Genomic DNA, 25,809 nt, shown 5'->3' with positions numbered 1-25,809 from the left:
GGTTATCAGCGTTTTATAAAAACTGCTGTAAGCTAAAAAAAAGTTTCAATTTACTTTCTAGAATGTCACTGTATTATTTAGATGAACTCTTAGATTTAAAAATTTACAAAAAAAAAAAGCGAAGTCTGTTAAATATACAATCGATTAACATCTCAGTTATGTTGAAAAATTGCTTTATTTCGATGTATATATTTAAAAAAATAGGCTGAAGTATAAATCAAACTATTACAATTATTTATGAAATTCCTATGCTTACTTTTTTTAACCTTTTGTTTTTGTATTTTTATAATATAATTTACTTAAAAAAAAAAAAACACAAGCTTGTTATTAACAACTCCATATAATCGTTGTAAGTTATTGCTTTGTAACAATTCAAATTTAGTTTCAAGACATAAACTTGTAAATAAAAACAAATACTAAATTCATATTGAAGTATACTTTTGTTAACAGTGTTAATTAAAAACAATGGTAACAATATGAGATTTTATATATTTAAAAACTCGATCATCAAACTACAAGAAATCCTTTGACAAATTTAAGGAAAACAAATGAAATTCGAAACAACTGTATTGCTAATAGATATCGTAGTTTATTGTAACTACCACAACCATTAAAAAAAAAGAATGTTTGTGACTTTTCATGATGAAATTTTTTGATCGCATTTTATAAAATGACTATAAATCAAGTTTAAAGCTTGAAAATATGTTAACTAGTAATTTATACATTTTCATTGCATAACATAAACTAATCATTTTAAAGATTTTTGCTTCAATGAAATAATTTAAAAACAATTAAAACATTCATTACTCATTATTATAATTTAAAGGTCACTAGAAGATAGATAAAATTATTTAATAACAGAAAGAAATTTGTAAATTATTATAAATGACTTTATTAATACCTATTAACAAACAAATAGTGATAAAAAATAACTTACATATAACAAATATCGAAAAAATATTTACCTAAATTAAATAAACGTAACGGCAAGACGAATGAAACGACATAAAACACTATTTTAATTATTGCTTTTCTGATGTTCAGAATTTTTATCTGTAATTGGGTGTTTAGTGAACATTACGGACGTATAAAAAAAAGACGAATACAAAAAATACATCCAATTAATATTAAATAAGTGTGTCAAAAAATTACATTAATGTATTATTTAATGTACGTTGATCATTATTAATACGTTATTTATTAGTCTCTAAGCTCTATCTTTTATTACTTTCAAAAAGAAAAAAAGGAAAAAAAAAAATGTTCAGTGAAAACTTGAATTTGTTAGTCCTCAAGTTCTTTGGTTTTAGTTGCAGAAATGTAAAACAGTTATGCAATAATTTGGTTTTAATACAATAACATTCTCTAGCGTACTCTTTTAAACAAAAAAACAAAAAAATTACGCAAAACAATAGTGGCTATAAAAAAAGCAAATCATCAACTTAATTGTACAAAACATTTTTAAAACTGTTATATGACATTACTACATTAATCGAAACAAAGTTAGCATATTTATATAAACATTTAAATTAAAAAAAAATTGCCGTTCCCTCATGACATTTGTTAGATTTTACAAATAAGTAAATGTCCATTACTAGGTTAAAAAATCAGGTAAAATACATGGAATAAATAAGATTTTATACAGAGTATTTTGTTTATTTGAATGAATAAAAAGATTTTTTAATGAATTAATTTTAAATAATTAATTCAATTAAGTGACATAAATACTCAACTCTTTTTACATTGGCGTAATCGCCCCATAAATAATTAAATCAAAATTCTTTTAATTTGAATTTAAAAATAGTACACACACACACACACACACACACACACACACACACAGATATATATATATATATATATACATATTCAAGATTTCAAGATAATAATATATATATATATATATATATATACATATATATATATATATATATATATATATATATATATATATATATATATATATATATATATATATATATACATAATCAAGATTGTTTTTCTACTTTACAGGACACCGTACATTTTATCATAAACAGCCATTCCACTCATTGCTAGTTTTATATTTCTACTGTCACCAAAAATAAGAAATTTATCATAGCGCTATTATAATGTTAAGTTGCGAATATTCCAATGGTTAGATACACAAGAGGAAGAGCATATGTGTGATATAAACTGTAATTTAGATATATCTTCCGAACCTTTGAACTATGCATAGGTTCGGGAAATGTGGTCTGAGAAAATTTGACAGAAAATGTCAGGTTTAATTAAACGATATCTTGTTAAAATAAATTTTTGAAATCAGATTGAACTAGTGCTTGTATCTAAACAAGCAGGAAAGTCAATCCATAGAAAGTTTTATTTACTAGCATACAATTCTCTATGGAATGACTTAATATTAATATCAGTTACGATACTAAAGTAATATAATTACCAATGTGTCATATGTGGAGGGTTTGATGTAAGCTGTTGTAAAATTTAGTTGTAGACATAATACTTTTATTTTTTTTTATTTTTATTAAATCCAGTTTTTTTTCAACATTTAATACACAAATATTTTTTAAAACAATGTGATACTGCTTTTATTCTAACAGACTTAGCAAGTGCTTCGCTAGCAGTAGAGTTAAACTATTTGATGAGAGTAGAGGAGATTTAAACAAGTCAATGACAGTAGATTTAAACTGTTTGCAGAGAGTAGACTTTAACTATTAGACAACAGTAGATTAATACTATTCGATGAAAGTAAATTTAAACTATGCAGAGGTGTGGTTCTATTGCTCATTGGATGTTAATAATAACTTTAAAAATATTGCAGCTAAACTGAAGTAATAATGAGTTGATAAATAATAACTTTATAACTTATATAAAAATCCACAGTTTTGCATGTCACCGTTGACAATATGAAAACATATTATTTAGATTGGTTACTAAGGTAAAAATCGATTAAAATACTCGGTCAAGCAGCTTAGATTTTTATTTCAACAGATTTGTAGTATACACATAAAGTTCTAAAAGTATATACAAACAGTTTACGTTGACATTTTTATTGATTTTGATTTTGTTGAGGGCCACTGTGACAGCCATATAAATTTTAAGTAAAAAGTAAATAAAAAACAATGTCGATTTAAATTTGTTTTTTAAATTTAGATTTAGACAAACCATAACTTTATAAGTAAAAAAGGTCACTTGAAATTTTGTATTGTAATTTTTGACCCAAATAATTTATTTCAAGTGATAATTTTTTTACTACAATCTAATGTCAAAAATCATTAAAATATACTGTAACTTCCAGAAACTCAAATTTCGACCTGTTCAAAAGATATGATTCAATCATAACTTTCGAACAGGTAGGTCAATCAAGCTAAATTTTTTAGGTTTTTTTTTTTTTAATGTTGGTGGTCAAAATATAAATATTTTGAGTAATATAATATAAATAAAAAGTTATGCAATCATCACTATCATACCCACAAATAATATTAATCTTAAAAAAAAACATAAAGTAAAATTATTGTGCTCTGTATCAAGTCACAGAATTATATACTCATATAACATAAATAATATAAGTCAATAGAAATATATTACTAGAAAACATCAATCAATTATATTAATAAAAAAAAAATAATTCTGATTAAGTAACATGGTTATAGATAAATTATCGTGATGAATTTTATGCTCCTCACACTGAATAGCTTAGCTCTAGTACAACTGACACTGTTGTCACTGTTTTTGTGTTTTTCAATCTCCTATTCATTAAGTCAACTATGTGACTCTAATGTACTGTAACGGTACTTCAGCAGATGTTTTTCATCTTAATACTGAAAAATGTGCCTCTCCAACATTCTTTTGGATTCTGGTAAGAATCAAAGATTTCATTTGTACTTGTGCACCTTCTATTTTTAAACGCAACTAATGAAATATTCATCTTTTTTATAAAAACAACTCACTTTAAAACTTTTTTTTTTTTCTGCAAATTTTTATTGCAATATTGAGGATATTCTGATACTGATGAATGACAACACTCTTACCCAACCCTCTGATAACACTCTTACTAAGTTATCATTTTGCAACACTTTTACAAAGTCCTCTACTTTACATCATCTTGGATTCTTCTTTATTGTATGTCTTTACTCTCATAGAAACTATATACTAAAGAGCTCGCGTCTCTTGTGCCAACTACTAAAATTCATTCTCGCGTTATTCGTCATTCAATTAAGTCTCATCCTTTTTCTGTGACTGTTCCTAAGTGCTCCAAAAACTCTTATTTCTCTAGTTTTTTTTCCTCGAACATCAGTTTTTTGGAATTCGCTTCCTTCATCTTGCTTTCCTGATTTATTTAATTTGCAGTCTTTTAAGTTGTCTACAATCTTTATCTTTTCTCTTCAAGTAACTTCCAACTATAATTAGTGGTTGCTTGCAGCCTTGTTGGCTGGAGCAAAGATGTGAAATATATATATATATATATATATATATATATATATATATATATATATATATATATATATATTCATTCATAGCAAAGTTACTATTTGCTAAGTTTGCCTATCATTTAAGGCATACAAAATTATGCGCCTTAATCAAAGTTAATAAATCAAAGTTTATATTTTTAACTTACTTTAATACAAACTTTTCGATAAAATAATTTATTTCGAAAATAGTACTTTTGGAGCTTCCATTTTCGAAAATTTTAACCAGATATTAAAGAGACGTTAATTCAAAGCTTAGCTCCTCGCCAAAAATATCATTTTTTCCATTTTCAGATTCCATTTTTTTTTTTCCAATGCGATGCAATGAAATTTTAAATCATCTTTCTTAACTGTTGAGTGCTTTTTAATATTAAATAAAAAGCTAAAAGATGCAATTGCAGCATAAAATATATCTTCTATTGCAATAGTTCAATAGAATTCAATATTCTATTTATAAAACATTTTGCTTATACTTTTCTTTTAGACTGTTTTTCAAAGTTTTTTTGGATTGCTTTTCAACATACTCTGCTGTGGTTTTTGCAACTGTTTCATTAGTAGTCTTGGCCGCATCTTGCAGTGCTTCATAAATTTTTGGCATTTCAAATTGAAGAGTATTTATAGCGTTGATGTGGCTTTCCTATCTTGTATCACTTAATGGTTTAACTGTTAAAGATTGACACTTTGATTGTAAAATTAACCATCTTTTTATTAAAGCAGAAAAACAAGTAAACTTGATCAATTATATTAGAAAACATAGAAATTTTAGGTGAACATCTCACAGAATCAACAACTACCAGATTTAATGTGTGACTGCAGCATGGAATATAAACCGTTCAGCTGTTTTTTTCAAGAATAAAAGCTTGCTCACCATTTCTAACGCATTTGCACAACTGTCATGGCTCTGACCTCTTATGTTTTTGTCATTGAATTGCGTGGGAGAAATTATGTACGGAGGATTTGACCGACGTAGTTTCCTTGAGAAATTATATATATAGCATAAGCGGTTTTTTTATGAGCATATTTGAGGTGATTTGTAAAGTATAAATTGAACTCAAAATTTTTGTAAAGTTTTTTAAATGAGTAAAAAGAAAGATTTTAAAATTGTAATGTTGTGCCTGTTTTGTGCTTTGTGTTTTGTGCCTGCGAGAAAATTACAGTTTTCCACTGACAAGCTATTTTTTAAATTTTTTTAATGAATAAACAGATAGCTAGTACAAAAACCTAAAAACAAAAAGCCTCCCCAAGCTTATCATACATTCTACATTATCTTGAATAAATTTTAAAACAAAAAATATATTTCTTGTTTTGAGAAATAAGATTTATAACTATGCTCAATAGATTTACAATTTTGCTGTGAGTTTTGATGAATTGTTAGCAACTTTAAAAGATTTTAAAAGTTTTGGAATTCATTGTGTCCAAAAATTCTACGGGAGTTTCATCCGTTGGCATTTTTCAAACTATGGCCTAGAAAATCAATAACTAACCAGTAGACTGGTGAAATATACAACTCAAGACCTAGTGGCTGGTCTTTATCATCAAAAACTGCTTTCAGAAGGATTTCACCTCATCTTTCTGAACTTTTCAATTCATCCATAAGCACTTCACACTATATTTGTCAATTCTTAACCCTTTCTCTCCTGTATGATCCTCCTGTAACCCTTTCCCTCCTGTAAACAATCACATGTATCCCTCTTCTAAACTGTGATAGCAATTTTTACGTCACAAATATATTAAAAGATTTAAATGTAGTTTGCAGCATTTTAAAAATTTAACCTTATGAAAATAAAGCAATACGCATAAACGTAAGAAGTGTAAGTAAATACTTCAACAAACCAATCACTTAATTAAGTCATAATAAAGTTGTAATACTAAAATAATTTTTTGAAGTTGCTCTTTGTCTTGCAGAATAACTGTTATCGATTTGATAACATTGATGAATGTTATGAAAAATCACTCAGGAAGAGTGTGACCAGTTTTTAAAAGTTTCCTTTGTTAATTATTTTTAATGAATGAGTTTAATACTTCTGCAATTCTTTTGTTATGTAACTCTAACTCTTAATTACCTAGCAATACCATCATCACCAAGTTCTCTAAACCTATCATTCACTAATATTCATGGTCTTCGTAGTAACTTTTCTTCTGTTGAGTCTTATCTGTTGCAAAATTCACCTGACATACTTGCTCTTAGTGAAACTAATTTGAGCTCAGCTGTTTCATCTTGTGATTATAACGTTGATGGTTATCTTTCTTTAATTCGTAATGACTCCAATAGTCACATGTTTGGCCCGGTCATTTACATTTGCAAGAATTCACTCATTTGTTGGAAAGTCAGCCAATATCATTGTTATTGGTGACTTTAATGCTCATCACACTAAATGGCTTAGCTCTAGTTTCAGTGACTCTACTGGCGTTAAAGCCCTCAACTTTTGCCTTTTTCAATCCCTAACTCAAAGAGTCAACTTTCCAACTTGCTTTCCAGACAAACTGAATCATTTACCTTCACTACTCGACTTATGCATTGTTTCTGATCCTAGTCAGTGCTCAGTTTCTCCACATTCACCATTAGGTGCTTCTGATCACGGTTTGATCTCTCTAAAACTATTATCTCATTCTTCTTCGTCATCTGAATCCCCCTATCATCGTACCTCTTGTAACTACCTTAAAGCTGACTGGGGCTCTTTCTGTGATTTTCTTAGTGATGGCCCTTGGATAGAAATCTTTTGTCTTCCTGCTGACAAATGTGCTTCTTACATAACGTCATGGATTAAGGCTGGCATGGAGTCTTTTATTCCCTCTCGATGATTCCAGGTCAAGCCTCACTCTTCTCGATGGTTTTCCTCATATTGCGCTGCTGCTATTGCCAATCAAAACCATTACTTCCGTATCTAACAGCAAAACAATTCTTAAGAATACAGACATCTGTTTATTACTGCTTAAAACCATTGTGAAAAAGGATTTGCCTAACACCGAGCCCGCTATTCTCAGGTCACGAGAATAGTGGGCTCGGATTTCATCTCAAAAATTAGGCTCTCGTGAATTCTGTAGAATCTTCAACAGTATCAATAATAAGGGCAAATCTATTATTCTAATTCTCTTGTATTTTTCAGACTTTGTCACCTCACCTAAAGATAAAGCTGAATAGTTTGCTAAGAACTTTTCACCAATATCATCTCTTGATTCCACTAGTTGCGTTCTACCTGATTTTGCCAAAAAACAGGTTGATCCATTGCTTGACATTCGTATCACTCCAGCTTTAGTATCTAAAGTGATTTCCTGCTTAGACTGCTTTACAGCTTGTGGTCCATACAACATACCTGTTATAGTCTTGCAGAAGTGTTCTCCATAGCTGTCGTCTATACTTTTAAAACTTTTTAACAAGTGCTTATCAGAGTCTTGTTTTCAAGCCTGCTGGAAAGCGACATCTGTTATCCTATTTAATCGCATCTGTTATCCTATTTAATCTGTTATCCTATTTAATTGCATCTGTTATCCTATTTAATCTGTTATCCTATTTAATTGCATCTGTTATAAATATTTTAATCGTAAGGATAATATGCATAAAAGTTAGTATAAAATGTTTTTCAGAATTTTTTAAAATTGATATTGTTTAAGATGGAATAAAGGTATTTTAGGATATAGTTTTTTGGACTCATTCAAAATGCATACAAGGCTCCTGTTCCATTCACAGATGCACTGTTTTTAGTAGGGTAGGAATGTAATAGTCTACTTTCTGTGAACAAGTTTGTGATAAGATATGGTAAGTTTTTATTTAAGGAGTCAAAAACAAAAAGAAAATTAGCATACTTTACTAGCGCTGGAAATGTTGGAATTAAAAGTTTTTTGAAGGAATTTGATGTATCAGATTTAATTGGTTGGAAGTTTATTATTCTAATGGATTGACTCTGAGACTATAGCAACTTCTTAATGTGATAGTTTCCAACTTGACCCCAAACTTGACAATAATATCTAAGATGAGATGAGAATAACGCATAGTAAATATTCTTAAGTGTAACTTTATTGACATAATGACAAATTATTGAAAGCATATCGTTAGCTCGAGAGTTTCTTGCTTGGTTCATTAATGTGAAAGTTCCATGTAAGATTACAATCAATTAATACACCAATATATTTAACAACTCTTGAAGGATATAGCCATTTATTATTAATTTTGATTTTATTTTCAACATTTTTACAGAAAAAATTTTTTCTCGGAGAAAATCAATTCAGTTTTTTTTCGGTGTTGAGACAATAGTTTAGCATTTAACCAGTGAACTATACCTTTTAGATCCGAATTAACATTCTTACATAAATAACGATACGATTTGTTGATGTGCAAAAGATTTTGCAAGACAGCAAACAGATGAACTGAGGAGAAGAGAACAGAGTTGATTAGGTTGTTAACATAGATTAAAAATAAAAGAGGACCTAGAACAGAACCTTAAGGAACACCACGTAAAACTGATTTAATACTAGAATTAAAACCATTAATACTTACAAATTGTTTTTGATCTGAAAGATAATTCCATAATGTTTTAATTTAGAAATCAAAATACTATGGGCAACAGTATAGAAAGCTTTTTGTAAATCGATAAAAACACCACAAACGAAATATCAACCAGTATCAAGAGCTTTCCTAATTTTTTCGGTTATACTTATTAATGCATGGCAAGTAGAATATTTTGATCGAAAACCAACTAGAAAATCATTTAAACAATTGAATGAGTTTAGAAAAGAGTACACTCTAGAAAAGAGTACACTCCAGTTTCTTAAGAAACTTAATAATAAAAGAGAGAAGTTTGAAAGTTTTGCATGAAAGTTTAGAGCCATTTTATTGTACAACTGCCTCTTGCTTAGATGTGCTTTAATTTTGAAAATTTTTTTGATTTAGATACATAAGTGACAAAGTTTTTATATATATTGATGCACTATAAGAAAATATTATACCCTGAAGTGATATGTGAGTTTTATTGCTTTCAAATTTATATAAATAGTTATAAACACAATACTACAGGTGGTATAGTCATGACATTTGCAACTCTAAAAATTTGGTGATAATCAATGAACCATTCAAGCAACTGCTACTTTAGCATTATTAATCACATAAAAACATCACTCTGACAAAAAATGTGCCTCATTCATTTATTCAGATATTCCTTCATCTGATACCCTAGGACTACACAGCTTTGAGCTACCTGTTCTTCTACCCCTAAGGATCAGCCATCTTCAAAAGAAAGCAGCAAGTCTAACAGCAAAGGGGACATTGGAGGTACAAGCTATAGTTTAACAGGTGAAGTTGAGTAGTAGAGGTCATAATATAGACAGTTCCTTCTGGAGACTCAAAGCCATGTTGCTTCACAATAAAAACAACTGGTCAACCATTCTGCTGGCTCCTTCTGTGCATCTCAGGGAGGACAAAACTAGTGCCAAGATGTTGATGAGTACCTTGATATATGATAACTAGAGGTAATCAAAAACCTGAAAATGGCATTATTCTACTAGACCTTCAAGGCTTTCAAACTAATTCTCGATATCTTTCGCATTACAACAAAAAGGTAAGAAATAGCTACAACGAAGTAAGTTCTCTGTGGGAAACAGCAATGTGGAAGCTGCTGATAGAACTCCAGAAAACACTGCCAATACTGAAAATCAATGCACGTATTCATAAAAATCTTTTCCAGAACCTGTCTGAGGCTAAGGTTAGAGCTTATATCTTAGCCAAACCACAGATAAAAAAGATCATAGAATCAAGATAATTATAAGGCTGAAAACTCTGTGGAAATCAGTTTATCCCAGAAACTCAAAGCCATGTTGTTTACAATGAAAACAAGTGCCCTTCTGTTCTAATGGTTCATTCTACGCATCTCAAGGAGGACAAAACTAATGTCAAGAAGTTATTGAGTGCCTTGATGTATAACAACTACAGAGGTCATCAAAGGTTTAAAATTGGCATCATTTTACTGGCCCTTCAAGCTTATTGTATAATTTTCAATTTCCAATTTCCTTTATCTCTGGGACAGTAAGGACACTACCACAGAAAAAGCTGGTTAGAAACCAAGTTCTTTGAGGGTAAGAGCAAAGTTTAGTGGGAGCAGCTGATAAAACCCAAGAAAAAACTACCACCACTGCAATTCAGGTTTCATCAAAATCTTTTTCAGAAGATGAGGCTAAGCAACAAAGCAACTTCCTTGAACCAAAAATCAAGAAATCATAGAAAATGATGCCCTGAAAGAGTAATTGTATATATGATAATCACAATTATAGGTAAATACAATTTTAAAATACAATCCTCTAGGCCATAAGGCCAAGGTGACAACTAGAGTTAATGAGAATACTCTTTTTTATAAATTGTTACAACACTATATCAACCCTATAGTTTCAAAACATAAATCTAACTAAAGCAAACAAGGAGTGTAAAGAAACACACAAAATGTCACTAATATAAGGTAAAAGGAGATTCAAATGTCAAAGTCCATTCATCTCAATAAAATTAAAAAACAACAAGGAAGCTTATTCAGAAGGGCAAGGAAAGAGCTTATAGCAAAATTATATTAGATGTCATTATCAAGGACAGTATATCAAATGCATTATGGAGAAATACATTTAGTGACTACTATGTGAAACTTATTATCATTTTCTTAAGTTGAGTTTCTTAAACCTCCAGAGGGGTTGGTAAACTCTTGAAAATCTATTTATTTCTGAAGCTTATTTCAAATGATTTTTTACTATCTTTGTCTATTTATTATGCAATTGCTGTTTATTATTAGACAAAATAAATGAAAATATGAAACTTTGCTTGTACTGTTTCATTAAAAACAAATTACAGTAATTTCATAAAAGCAAAGTTTAGGCTCAATAAAGTCATTTTTTCAGTCTTTAGACGTGAGGAATTGAAATGAATCCTGACTAGCAAGTCATTTGGAGTACCACAAGGCTTGGCACTCTACTACACAACTCTATATACTTTAAATCAATGATTTGCCATATCACATTGCCAGCCATGTTGAACGCTACATAGACGATAACAAGATCATTAGCTTCATTAAGTTTGCAGACGGTGCTCTCAGCATAACTACCCTAAATAAGCAATTAGCGAAAAGCTATATCAGCAGCAAAAAACTATACGATATATGAAAAACCAGTAACTGAAGCATTTGCTTAAAACATAATTTTTATTGATTTTTAAAGACACAATTGTTGTTTGTCAACATTTTTTGTGAAACTAATTAAACATTTTTAAGAAAATTATGTTCAAAGATTTAAATTTATAATAAAAAAATGCTATCATATAAATAAAAACAATATATAATTTTTTATATATTGTTTTTATTAAAAAAAAAATTATAAAAACTTTTATAATTTTTTTTTTTTTTTTTAATTTTTTATTTTATAAATCTTTATTTAAAATTGATTAGCATTACAAGTAATGAATTGTACAATTTTATCTGTCCTTTAATATCAATAGTTTGCTAAGAATACAGGGGAGGAATATTATTTATGCATCGAAAAGGCAGTAGAGCTTCCAATATTGCTTGGGAGGTAGAGGTCACTGACGCCATCACGAAGGATTCGGAGGTATTTTTGAATAAAAGTTTTCTGGTAAGTAGTTGTTTTTGCGGTGTTAAGTGCATACGGGAATCTATTAGGATTTCTGCTGTTGGTTTGAGTTAATTTAGTAGTTATAGGATGGCATGGGTCTGCAAGGATCTTTTTGAGTGTATTAATACAGATTCTGTCAAGTAACTCTTAAATGTCAAAAATAATATAAATTAAATGTGTTTAATTTAAATAATCTTTAGAAAAAATTAGTTACTTAATTTAAAACTGTTTCATGTTATGATGAAAAGCAATGTTTTATTCATGAAATAAAAAAAAAAAGCTTTATTCATGCTTTCCTTTATACTCCTTAATTTAAGAAAATATTTTAGAGATATAATACACACAGATATAACGTTGTGTCAAGCAACTTGATATTTTTAAAATATTTTCCAAAAAACTATAACTAACAACTATAAATTAAGAAAAACACAGAAAAATTCAGAAAAATAGTAATAACATGAAAAGTTGGCTTAAAATCTAAAACAACTATAATGTATAGCAACATAGGTTGGGTTAAATAAAATTGACATTTTTAATATCTTGTAATTGGGACGCTAAAAACAGAAAAATTTATTAAAAAAATTATTAAAGTATTAAAAATTATTAAAGTAAAAATTTTTTTTATTAATATTATTTAAAATGGCAACAAAACAACAACAAGTGTGTCATACAATTTTGTATGCTCAAGTGGAAATTCCTAATTTGCCTCTCAAATCAAAAATAAAAACTTTTGGATGTTCTAAAGGCATTATAAACTTTAAATAAGTATTTGACGCTTAATACAACAAATAGAAGCGTGACAGCTGAAACAATTTAACCTTAACAAATAACTGAAGATGAATGTTTTGCCAAAAATAAGGGCAAATCCTAACATTTTTGAGCAAGATTGTTTGTTTGTTTTTTTTTTAAACACCTTCGCTTCCAACAAGGCACCAGGCAGCCACTAATTAAAGTTGGAATTTACTGAAAGAAAAAAGATGAAAATTATAGAGCAAAATAACGATTGACAGACGACTTAAAAGATTGCAAATTATATGAATCAGGAAAGCAAGATGAAGGAAGCGAATTCCAAAGAGCTGATGTTCAAGGAAAAAAACTAGACAATTAAGCGTTTTTGGAGCACTTAGGAACAGTCACAGAAAAAGGATGACACTTGATTGAATGACGAGTGAATGACACGAGAATGAATTTTAGTAGATGGCACAAGAGACGCTAGCTATTTAGAGCAGTGCCCATTACAGTATTTGTAGAAAAAGAGAAAGAGAAGCAACATTAGGATGATGTGACAAAGGTTGGAGGTTGGCTGCAGAAGCAGGTCCAACTATGTTTACAATGCGTTTTTGCACCTTGTCTAAAAGAAAAAGGGCATCATTAGAAGAACCGCCCCAGATATGGCAACAGTATTCCATACAAGGCCGGATTTAAGATTTATAGAGATAGAGAATAGAATCCGAAGTAAGAAAGTGACAAGCTCGATAAAGAGATGCAACCTTAGCAGATGCTAATTTTGCAAATGATTTGATATATGGTTTCCAAGAAAGATTGGAAGTAAGAGTTAATCCTAGAAGATGAAGAGTAGGTGACTCATCGAGTACATCACCGTTCATAAATATATGAAGATCCAAACTATTGCGATAACGATTGGCTGAAAAAAATTGAGTTTTGTCTGAATTAAAGTTCACCAGACACTGAGCCCCATGCTGTAGCAGAAGTGAGATCCTTTTCAAGCTCAAATACCCCCTCCAAACAATCAGAGAGTGTTGGTCTCTTATCATGACAAGAATAAATGGTAGTATCATCAGCAAACAATGCCACCTTAGATGTGAGATATCTGGAAGATCGTTAATATAAATTAAAAAGTGTATAGGGCCAAGGAGAGAACCTTGAGGAACCCCTGAAGTTACAGAATAAGAAGAAGAGTGCTGTCCATCGAGGACAGCTTTTATACTACGATTGGAAAGGAAGGATTCAATAATCTTAAAGATGTTGCCGAATACACCATAAGAAGAAAGCTTATGGAGAAGACCAGCATGCCAAACTTTATAAAAAGCTTATGAAATGTCAAGAGCGATGGCCTTAACCTCTCCACCTTCATCTAATGCACGATAAAACCTGTCAGTTATTACTGTTAGCAAATCAGCTGTAGAACGAGAAGATCGAAATCCATATTGATGGTCAGAAAGTAAGTTATTAGATTCAAGATGAGAAATTAAGTGTTTGTTAATTAAAGACTCAAAAACCTTGCTTATGATAGGAAGAAGACTTTTGGGACGGTAGTTAGACGAATCAGATCGCTCTCCAGAATTTTTGAAGATAGGGAAAACAGATGCCGCTTTCCAGCAGGCTGGAAAACAAGATTCTGATAAGCACTTAATGAATAGTTTTGAGAGTATAGACAACAGCTCCGGAGAACACTTCTGCAAGACAATAACAGGTATGTTGTCTGGGCCACAAGCTGTAGAAGAGTCTAGGCAGGAAATCACTTTAGATACAGAAGCTGGAGTGATATGAATGTCAAGCAATGGATCAACCAGTTTGTTGGCAATATAAGGTAGAACGCAACTAGTGGAATCATATGGATGAATGTGTGATTTCTACCCAAAGGCCATCACGAAGAAAATGACGGAAAGAATCCCAGTCAGCTTTACTGCAGTTGTAAGAGGTTCAATAATAGGAGGATTCAGGTGATGAAGAAGAATGAGATATTAGTTTTAAAGAGATCAAACTGTGATCAGAAGCACCTAAGGGGGAATGTGGAGAAACTGAGCACTAACTAGGATCAGAAACAAGACTTAAGTCGAGTAGAGAAGGTAAATGATTCGGGTTGTCAGGAAAGCAAGTTCGAAAGTTGACTATTTGAGTTAGGGATTGAGAAAAGCAAAAATTGTGGGCTTTAATGCCTGCCGAATCACTGACACTAGAGCCAAGCCATTCAGAGTGGTGAGGATTAAAGTCACCAAAAACAACTATATTAGCTGATGGATAAAGAGAGAGGGCTCGGTCAATATGATCAGAAATAACATCAAAAAGAGTGCAATCTTGAGATGAAGGAGAGCGATATAGAACAAAGAGAAAGGCAATAGAGCGAAGTGGTGCTAAATGAAAGCACATGAAAGAATAGTCTGTGGATTCAAACCTAGTTTCACGACAAATGGGTGAATTCTTACAAATGTAAATGCCCAGGCCAAGCATGTGACTATTGGAGTCTTTACAAATTAAAGGAAGATAACCATCAACTCTAAGATCACAAGATGAGACAGCCGAACTCAAATTAGTCTCACAACGAGCAAGTATGTCTGGTGAACTTTGCAAGAGACAAGACTCAACAGAAGAAAAGTTACTTCAAAGACCACGAATATTAGTGAATGATAGGTTAAGAGAACTTGGTGATGATAATGGTTTTTTGTGTTTTATAGTTTTTGTGACTTTATTCATTTTTAAATTAGATTGAAGAACTTGACTCAAGGCATAGATAGTACTCAGAACACTGTTTAATAGCCCAAGCAATTGCCTCATTACTACTAATAAACCCTAAGCATAACAAAGGGCTCCAAATGTGGCCTCTGTAATGCACACCAAAAGTAAAAACAGGGACACCATCCATTCGCAACATGGCACTGTTAATACTTTGATATTTTTCAGCTGCTGATGGAATCAGCCTCTCTGAGAGCTACCACAGAGTTTGGGAAACCTGACTACCAGCCAGCCTCAGAACCATAAAACTGAGTTTTAGAGCTGTACCCTCATTAGGAGATAATAGAATGAGTTGCCTAGTCATAAAAACAGAGACACAAGCAAAACCCATGCATTGAGTCAAGAAGATCCAGCATTCAACATCCTAAACTGGAAACAATGTATTAAAAATACATCTGTGTCAGCCTAATAGATGAAGAAGGGGCCTAATAGATGAAGATTTGGCTCCTAAATGCAAAACTAGCAGACAAATGGTCTGGACTATCAAGAAAAAGCATAAAATCAAGTCCTTCAAGATGTATGAAGCCACAGATCACAACGCTGAGGAAAATTTAGTGGCAAAAAGTCGTGCAGAAAAATTATACAAATTATTGTGTAGAAAAAAAAAGTATAATCGTGGATGATAAAACTTATGTGAAATTAAATTTCAAAACGATTCCAAGACATCATTTTTATATGGGAGTTTCCAGGAAAAATGCAAAGGCTAAATTTTAATATTTACTTCATAAAACTAAAAAATTTCCAAAAAAAAGTGATAAAACACAAAGTTTTATCACTTATTCCACAATAAAAAGTGAAACTTATTAAATACTAGCTTTGTAGCTTAACCTCATCTTCTGAAAAAGATTTTAATGAAGCCTGAATTGCATTAATTTCGATTATTGCCAATGTGGAACACCCATGACAGTAATGCAATCTTTTGCTTGACCTAGCGTTTTGTCATTACTCAAAATCTATGTTAATAATAGTATCAATTTCATACCTAGAACACACAATCCTGCAAATTGTTCTGAACTTTGTCCAATTAGGCCATTATTAAAGCCGAATTACATAAGAAGTTTAGGAAAGCAAAACTAAGTACTGATCACAAAGCATAGCTCTCAACTAGTGCAAAATTTTGATTCCAATTAGGAGAAAAATTAAAAAATTTTATTGTACTATGGAAACTTTTTATTCATTCATTTATTTATTTTTGTTCTAGACTTAATAAGCATTCAATAAAAAAAATCAAAAGAATGACAAGGTAAAACATCTAGGTTGATAAAAAAAAGCAACTGGAACGACATTAGGAACCATCAGCAATCTGATTAAAAAGTACAAAATGTTAGAATTTGCATAGACAAGAAGCAACACTAAGCATACATCAAAGAAAGTAAAAGTGTTTTTTATTCAGAAGCAGACTAAGCTACTTAAATAGCTGGCTCAAAGCCTAGATTTTATAGCAAATAAACACCAATGTACCATTCTGGATCAAAAAAGTGACAATTTCTAAAGCAAAAGGAAGAGCTAATGATCATACTCCTAGAAGCTTAGACTCAAATCAGTTCAGATACGACAAAGAAATTAGTTGAATCCATGCAAAATCGACTTGCAGAAGTCTTAAAAGCTAAAGATAGTCAAACTCAATATTAAAAAGTCAAAAAATTTAATTACTTGAAGAAATGTTTAATACTAAAAAAATTGTTTGGATACTTATTTAAAGTTAAAAAAAATGCATAGATTGAATGCATCCTTAAGTTTTTAGCACCTGAAGTTATTTATTTTAATTTATTTAATTCTTCTAAGTTATTGAATTCTTGATTAAATTTGCATTTATAACAATCATAAATTTTTTATATCAACTTATTTTTCTTCTGAAATTACTTGTCAAAGTTTACTTTTAAAAAAAAAAAAAAAATTATTCGGGTAATTATATCTCCTAGTGTATAAGATGTGTGACACAGATGAGTTTATTTATATTGTTAAACATACTAATTACAAAAGAATAGAGTCTATCATTTGGTGAAGTAAAGAAAAAACACCTTTAAAAAAAACTTAATGTTTAGAAACTTTTGATTTTAATAAACTTACACTTTTGATAAATAGATAAACTTTATCTAAAATGACTTATAATAATGCAACAAAGTAATAAGGACTTACCAAAAATAATACACAAAAATGAAGATTCTTCACAAGATTTTTTTAATGGATTCAGGTTAACAAGAAACTTTAATAAACTATTTTGATTTTTATTGGTTAAACCACAAATCATTGATAAACAACTCTTCAGCTTTTTATTGGCTATAATCTCTTCACTACTTAAACAATTATATGCATATACAGATGCACAAAACTCCATTATTGTCAAATGTGCAAATTGATAAAGATAACCTAGATTTGTTTCAATCCTTTCAATAAATCCAAAAAAATTGTCTTCATTTTTATCAAAGTCGATGATAAAGGTTTGAATATCTTCTTTGGAAAAAATTACTTTATTTTCAATAAACAATTGATAAGCAATTTTACAAATGTTTAAAATATATTTTTTATTGGAATTGTTTTCCATCAATTGATAAATCAATTCATTGTTTTTGATGATGTGTTTTTGCAAAAAGTATAAAAAAATATTTGCGTACAAATCTGTCATTGTTAAAAAAGAATTTTTGTTTAAGTTTTTTGAATTACTAATAATTTTACACATTGAAGATAAATAAAATGGAACAGATGACATGGACTTTGCAATTGCAGATTCCTTTAAAGTTGCTTTCACAACATCTTTTTTTTCCTTTAAAACATTATTTTCTATATAATTATTTATTCCGCTTTCATTAAATCCCATAATTTGAATGTTTATCTTATCACAATGCTCTGTAGATATACTTTGGTACTTATCAATTGCATAAACTCTACCAGCAACTACATATTTATATTTTTGAATTTCTGTTAAAGCATTAAGAATTGGATAGTAACAAGTCAAACTAGGATTTATTAACTCATTTAAATATTTAAACTCATCTAACCCATCAATTATAAACAGTACAGGATGAATACTAATATCAAAATCATTTATAATTTCTTTGTAGAAAAAATTTACTAATTCATTTATATTTGAAATATTTTGACATAGATTAAGCCTCCTGCATTCCAAATAAAACACAAGTTTAACATTTTCCCAAATTAGGCCATTTGACCAATCAAGCAAACATTTTCTAAGTAACCATGTTTTCCCAATACCAGCTATTCCAGATATTAAAGTTACAGATTTTTCTTTCATAAATATTTCACTATATGGAATTGGTGTATAACGCAATTGCTTTTCAAGAAATTCTTTTCGTTCAACACTAAATACAGCATCTGTTTGAGTATTAACTGCATCAACGATACATAGATCAACAAATTTATGCATTAAATCAACATTTGCAGGTAATTTTAATGGTGGTTGAACTTCACATATTTTTCCATAGTTTGTAAGATAGAATCTTTTAAGCGCTGTGCATATCTCTGATATATCTAAATACAATAACTCATCATCATCATCATCATCATCATCATCATCATCATCATCATCATCATCATCATCATCATCATCATCATCATCATCATCATCATCATCATCATCATCATCATCATCATCATCATCATCATCATCATCATCATCATCATTATCATCATCATCATCATCATCATCATCATCATTGTCATCATAATCATCATATATATTATATCATTATCATATATATTATATTATCAAATATAAAGGATTACAAGTAAATATGAAGACCTTTCAAAATTTTAATTAAATAATTAAAGAAAAAGTTTTAAAATATTTTATACATATTTTTTATTGAAAATATATGCACCAGATAAATCTGCCAAAAAGTTGTTCTTTTATATTTATAATACCCTAGACAGCCAAGTCTAAACAAAAATTAAAAAAAAAAAGTTTCGAAAAATTTGTTTTCTATTAAAAAAACAGACTTTTTTAAATAGAAAACAAATTTTAAATATTTCATTACATGTCTGAAAAACTGGAGATTTGGTAATACTAAACCATATATCATTTTGAGTGCATTTTATTACATTTAATTTGGTTAGAGTTTAGCAATTACCAAGTTTTATAATTACTGTTTTACTTAATTTTTTTAGGATTTATGCACAAGAAATGTGATGTCTAATTTTTGTTCGAATTTACAGAACTAAAATAACTTGTGAACAGTCACTGTCAAGCTAACCCAGGACAGTTTTTGTAGAATGTTATTATCCTTACCTTTATATTTCTTTATATTAAAATATTTTTCTACATTTTATCTTATTTTAAGTTGGTGTTTTTTAACTTGACTAAAGTTTAATTGTAATTATTTCAAGTCAAAACTACCGCAACGGTCCAATTGTCTGTCAATAATTAGAAAAAATTGCCTTATTTTTTGCAAAGAAAACTTTCACTAAAACTTCTGAATTCTCTGTAAAAAAATCTTGTGCGGACATTTTCAAGCTTAAGAATAAACATCAAATATATTAAAAAATAAATATTTATTATTAAATATATTATATTTATTTATTTGTAAATATATTTGATCAATTTATTCAATATATTTGATCAAGAATTTTTCAAGATTCAATTCAAAGGTCAATTTCAAGAATTTTTCAAGATTTAAACTTTTTTCCAGTAAGGATAAATTCATGTCGCTAGATCAACATACGCATCATAGGGCAAACCCTATGTTACATGTTCAAGAACAAGACTTTTTGTAGTTTTTAATTTAAAGGTGATAAACGTTCATAATAAGGTAAAACAGTTATAACAAATTTATATTAACCACTGCATATTATTAGTGGTAAATATAACTTAGTCACAATCAATACAAATTGGTAATTTATGGGTCAACCATAATATACACAATGCAATTTTCAACTTTTGACACCACTTCCCTTGTCACAACATTGTAACTCCATAGTAACAAGTCCCAGTTGAGTGAATAAAAAAAACAACAACTAACCTCTTCCCCCCTCATCACATCTCCTTACCCCAGAGTGTTGTGTAATTTATAGACAACTCCCTAACCACTATACATTATAAGGAGAGAGTGGTCTGAACAGGTTTTATGTCATTGACACAATTTAAAATTGAACCAACCACAAAAACTAAATTAGTAGGATCTGAAAAATACTTTGAGGTTTAAAACATAAAATACTCCCTCCGTCCGGAAATATGGTATATATTTTAGCGATTTTTGTTGTCCGGAAATATGGTATACATTTGCGAAAAAATAAAATAAATCAAAAAATGTACATGACAAGTATATTATATTAACTTTATTTGAAACATTTTAATTAAATAAGAATGATTTTTTTCACTCGAAATTTGATTTGGCTTTATTGTACGCTTCTTTGGAGCATACATATTTTTCTAGTAGTCCACCTTCATGACGAAGTTTTTCTTTACTTAAATGAAGTATTTTATAGCAATTTCCCCCACCTGCTAACATAATTAACTCCATATATGCTTTCAATGTTATAAAAACGTTATCGAGAGTATTTGCTTCTAAGTGATGAATTGCAGCGGTATTAATTTTATTTGTCTCAAGAAACACTGATGTTTGAGCGTTTAGTTTTTAATTAAGAATGATATTGCTTACGTCAATTATTTCAGGTTATAATGTCATGAATATTTACTGTAACAATGTAATGACAGTTGCAATTTACTTTTATACTCACGATAATCTACAATTTTTGTTGAAATGTATACCATATTAGAAGAGAAAGAGAAACAACATTACAACATTGTGATAATGGTTGGAAAAGGTGGCCAGTGGTCCTTGAAATCCTGGAAAAGTTGAAATGTATTGAAATGTACCATATTTCCGGACGGAGGGAGTAATTTATTTTTTATAAATTCATTTTTAGTGGACTTGAAATATTTTACAATTTGTTGTTTACTAAAAATTTTGTATTTAATTGACTTATATTAAACTGAATTATATTTTAAATAAGAATAACAATTGCAGGAACAGGATCATCATAATCACCCTGCTACTGGTACCATGTAACCAAGTACTACCTGTCCCATGTCCTGCTGTCTTTTAGGGTTTATTTATTAAAGCAAAGGTTAAGAGAAATATACTCCAACTTAAACATTCCCCTGTCTTGGAGTAAAAACTAGAGATAGTGTCTCGATAAAAATACTCATTTTGGGCAGGTTTTAACTGCATTAACAGCTAAAATTTCTCTGCCTTGGGGTTCTTGGTTGAGTAAAGGCTAGAAATGGTCTCAATAAAAATACGTATTATATGCAGATCCAGCTACTTAACTGCATCCAGTTATTGTCTTGTAGAAGGCCTCCTAGGCAAAGACTATAAAGATAAATAGAATGATTCTATTGGTGAGCCTTGAAGCCCTTCTTTATCTATTAGGTTGGCTTGGATGTAAACATGTGTTACAATGTTTCCCCTCTTTGATTGTGACTCTTCCTGTTAACTCTTAATGAAGATACAGCTCTAAAACTCAGCTTAATGGCTCTGAGGCTGGCTGTTAATAAAGTTTCCCAAACTCTGTGATAGCTCTCAGAGAGGCTGATTCCATCTACAGCTGTAAAATATCAGAATATTAACAGTGCCATGTTGTGTATGGATAGTGCCTCTGTTAATGCTTTTGGTGTGCATTAACTAGGCCACATAAGGAAAGCTAAGTCATAACTTTGGGTTAATTAGCAGGACTGACAAAGTGCTCAATGCTCTTGCTCTATCTATGAATGAGTCATGTTGCATTAATGGATACAATCCTTTGATTTGCAAAGACTCCAATCATTGCATGCTTGAGTCGGGAATATACTTACCTATCAATTCAACAATTCAATAAGTATTAGGTTTGAAACCTCCGATCATTCTTTTATTTGCTTCCACTTAACACCTCTTCACTCTAACACCTTTTTCTTGGTTCTTTAACGCTCTCCAACTTTTTAAGACTTTTTTATGATTATAGCTTTTAGATGTAGTTTCTTATAGAATTGTCTTTTATCTTTATCCCTCTGCCAATATTGTTGTTATTGTTTACTTTAATGCTCATCAAACTAAATGGCATGACTCTAACACCACTAACAACCTTGCTGGCACAACACCCCGTAACTTCTTCATTTCTCAATCTCTCACTCAGATAGTTAACTGTGTGACTCTTCTTCCAGAAAACTATAATTACTTACCTTTACTCCTTGATTTCTATTTTTTCTCTAACCCTAGCCTGTGTTCAGTGCCTCCATTTTTGGTTTTCAAAATTTCAATAATTTCTTATGTACCTAAGAAAAGTCATATTGCTATCAGCATTTTATAGTAAAATTCTTACTGACCAAAATGAAAAATCATATATTATTCTGGATTACAACAAATATATTGGTTGCAAAAGGAAAAATCCAATCAACTTTAAATTGAGATTTCTGTAAAAACTACAAATGCTTTTTATTTCTTTTATTTTTTTTAATTAAACTTTACTTCCTTATCTATAATTGTGTTGATAAACTTTTGTTGACAAATAGCCTAAAAAATTTGATCTCTTGCCAAACAGCCCATATAGCCCCTTAAAAGTTGATACTCTAATTGATGTAAACACATTTAATGTTAACAAAATTAAAATAAAATCGCAAAGGGAGGAAGTTTATGTTTAATGGTGAAAAGTAAAAAAAAAAAAAAGATTTTATGAAGAAAAATAAATCAAAAAACATTTTGGTAATAAAAGTTTAAAAGATAAGTATATAAACAAGAATAAAGAATTTAAATAAAAATAAATAATAAAAAAAAATAAATAATAAAAAAGAAGTAACATCTACCACCATATTTTATGAAAAAAGAAAACAAATTATTCTAATTAATTTTGTACATTGTTTATGTCATGATATACACAAAATGTTGTATTTATTTTTTTGCATTTTTCTCTGTCAAATTTATATAATAGCAATTGTTTTTAACTAGCGGCTTTTGACGTGATTTGTTGATGGACACCTTTTTGTTATTGTTTTGTTATCGTCTCAAAATTTTATGAAAAAAGAAAACAAACTATTTTAATTAATTTGGACATTGTTTATGTCATGTATTTGTGTATATAAAAAATGTTCGATCTCTCTTTTTTTTCATTTTTCTGAGCTTTACTCCTTTATATTTTTATTCTGATTCCGACTTTTTTTAAGAATAATGTTCCCATTACTTCTTTTTTTATTACTTGTATTAATGTAGTTTACTTTATCATTTATCGTAATATAGACTTTAATATTGTATGTAGTAGTGTATGTTTTTTATTTTTAAGTTTGCCTTTATTTTGCTTTTTTTAAAAGTATAAATAATAACAACAAAAAAAGTAATTTAGACATAAATAATAGTAGTAATTATAAAAAATTATACTGTAATAATATTATTAATATAACAACAACAATAATGATAGTAACAAAAATAATAATTATAGATAATAGAAATAAAAAACATTAACTATATTTAAAAACAAAAAAGTTGAATAAACTAGTTTTAAAGGTTGAGAATGAAATGAGAGCTTTTAGTTCAAAAGAAAGGTTGTTCCAAGTTTTAATGCTTTGATATTTTATAGATTTATGCCTGTAATTAAAAGAGCGGTGTTTAGAGACAGACAGGTTTAAATAACTATCGGAACAAAGGTGATAACGAGTGTTGGCACTTTTGGAATAGAAATTGATGAAAGTTAAAGGTAGGTTATTGTGTTGGTGGCTCCAGACAAATAAGTGACAGCTTAAAAGTTGAGTACAGTCTCATAGTTTTAATACTTTAGAAGTTAGGTAGAGCACATTAGGATTTAAAATAATATTTGGAAATAAATAATCTTTAAAGCCTTGTTTTGGAGGTGGCATAACCTAATAAGAGCTTGTTGATGGGACTACCCCCATACTTGGCATGCATATCTTAGATGCGAGCCAAAAATAGCATGGTATATGTTTGAGAATATCTCAAGATTAACATAATAGCAAATTTTGGCCAACATGTCATTAGATTTACTTTGTTTCATTGCTAAGTCTTTACAGTGGGATAAAAAGGAAAGATTTGAATCAATTTTTTACCTAGATATTTAATTGAGTTCAACAGGTTCAATTTTTTTACTAAACCTAAAGTTCAATCTATAGATTTTTTGTTTCATTTGAAATAAAGATAATGAGTTTAGTTTTATTAGAGTTGACAAAAAGTTTGTTGGAGTGAAGCCACTGAACTAGATTGGCAAGAACATGGTTTATGCGTTTGTTAATTTTTTATTTAATTAATTAGCATTAGATTAGTATCAACAGCAAAGTGGTAAACAGCAACAAACTTAATGGATGTATGAAGATCATTTATATAAAGAAGGAAAAGCAGTGGTCCCAATACTAAACCCCCAGGAACAGTATTGGAACATTTTACAAGGGTAGATTTTGAATCATTGATAGAAACAAATTAGTTCTTTTGTTTAAATATGTAGCAAACCATTCAAGGGGTACACCTCTGATCCCATAATATTCTAATTTTTTCAACAAAATTGAATGATTTACTGTAGATGCTTTCTGTAAATTGACAAATACACCACATGCAAAATATTGATCAACGATTGCTTTTCTAATCAATTCAGTCATTTCAATGAGGGCATGAGTTGTGAAGTGATTGGCTCGAAATCCATACTGATGGATGTAAATGCATTTAAATTTTTCAAGAAAAGCATAAAGCCTATTAACCATGGCCTTCTCAAAGAGTTTAACTAAATTAGAAAGCATCTACTTAGAAAATTAGAAAATAAATGAGTTATTTATAACAAGTTATTTATTATACAGAGAGGTTTTGAAATAGCGTGTAGGACTAGTTTAAGGAGAAATGTAGGTACGCTATTAGGACCAATACTTTTTTCAGTTTTGAGCATGTTTGTAATGAGACCTGATATTTCATTTCCAGTTACAGGATTAATAAAAAACGATTTAGCATTTGGAATATTAAGAAAGTCACTAAATACCTGTTTAGGGGGTATGGCTTTGCTAAACAGTTAGTGATGTATAGTGCTAAAAAAAAATTATTAAATATATTAGATACGGCAGTGTGATCAGAGATAAGATTTTCATTCAATTTAAGTTTAAAAAATGCATTGTGTGTAGAAGGTCTAATATTAATGATTACTTTTATTCCCTTCCAGGTGTTTTTAATACTGTTCAGATTATTATTAAAATATTTAAAAAAGAATGTTTTTTTGCTAACTTTTAATAAATTGGAAATTTTGGTTCCATAAAATTTAAATTTTGCAAATAATTTATTTTTCTTCTAAATATTTTTTGATT

At 29.4% G+C, this 25,809-nt stretch overlaps 1 protein-coding gene across 2 annotated transcripts in view; it reads right to left on the bottom strand.

Moving 5' to 3' along the window:
* The window catches only part of LOC136076707 (NACHT, LRR and PYD domains-containing protein 3-like), a 50,980-nt gene that overhangs the window by 2,614 nt on the left and 22,557 nt on the right, over positions 1 to 25,809 (bottom strand). For both annotated transcript variants that reach the window (XM_065790071.1, XM_065790072.1), the window contains one exon: positions 17,670 to 19,019. In XM_065790071.1, the coding sequence (XP_065646143.1) occupies positions 17,670 to 19,019 (1,350 nt within the window). The remainder of the gene's footprint in view (positions 1 to 17,669; positions 19,020 to 25,809) is intronic.

Source organism: Hydra vulgaris, chromosome 02, assembly GCF_038396675.1.
Source record: "Hydra vulgaris chromosome 02, alternate assembly HydraT2T_AEP".
Lineage (NCBI taxonomy): Eukaryota > Metazoa > Cnidaria > Hydrozoa > Anthoathecata > Hydridae > Hydra > Hydra vulgaris.
This window is presented reverse-complemented; position numbering and strand designations above follow the sequence as displayed.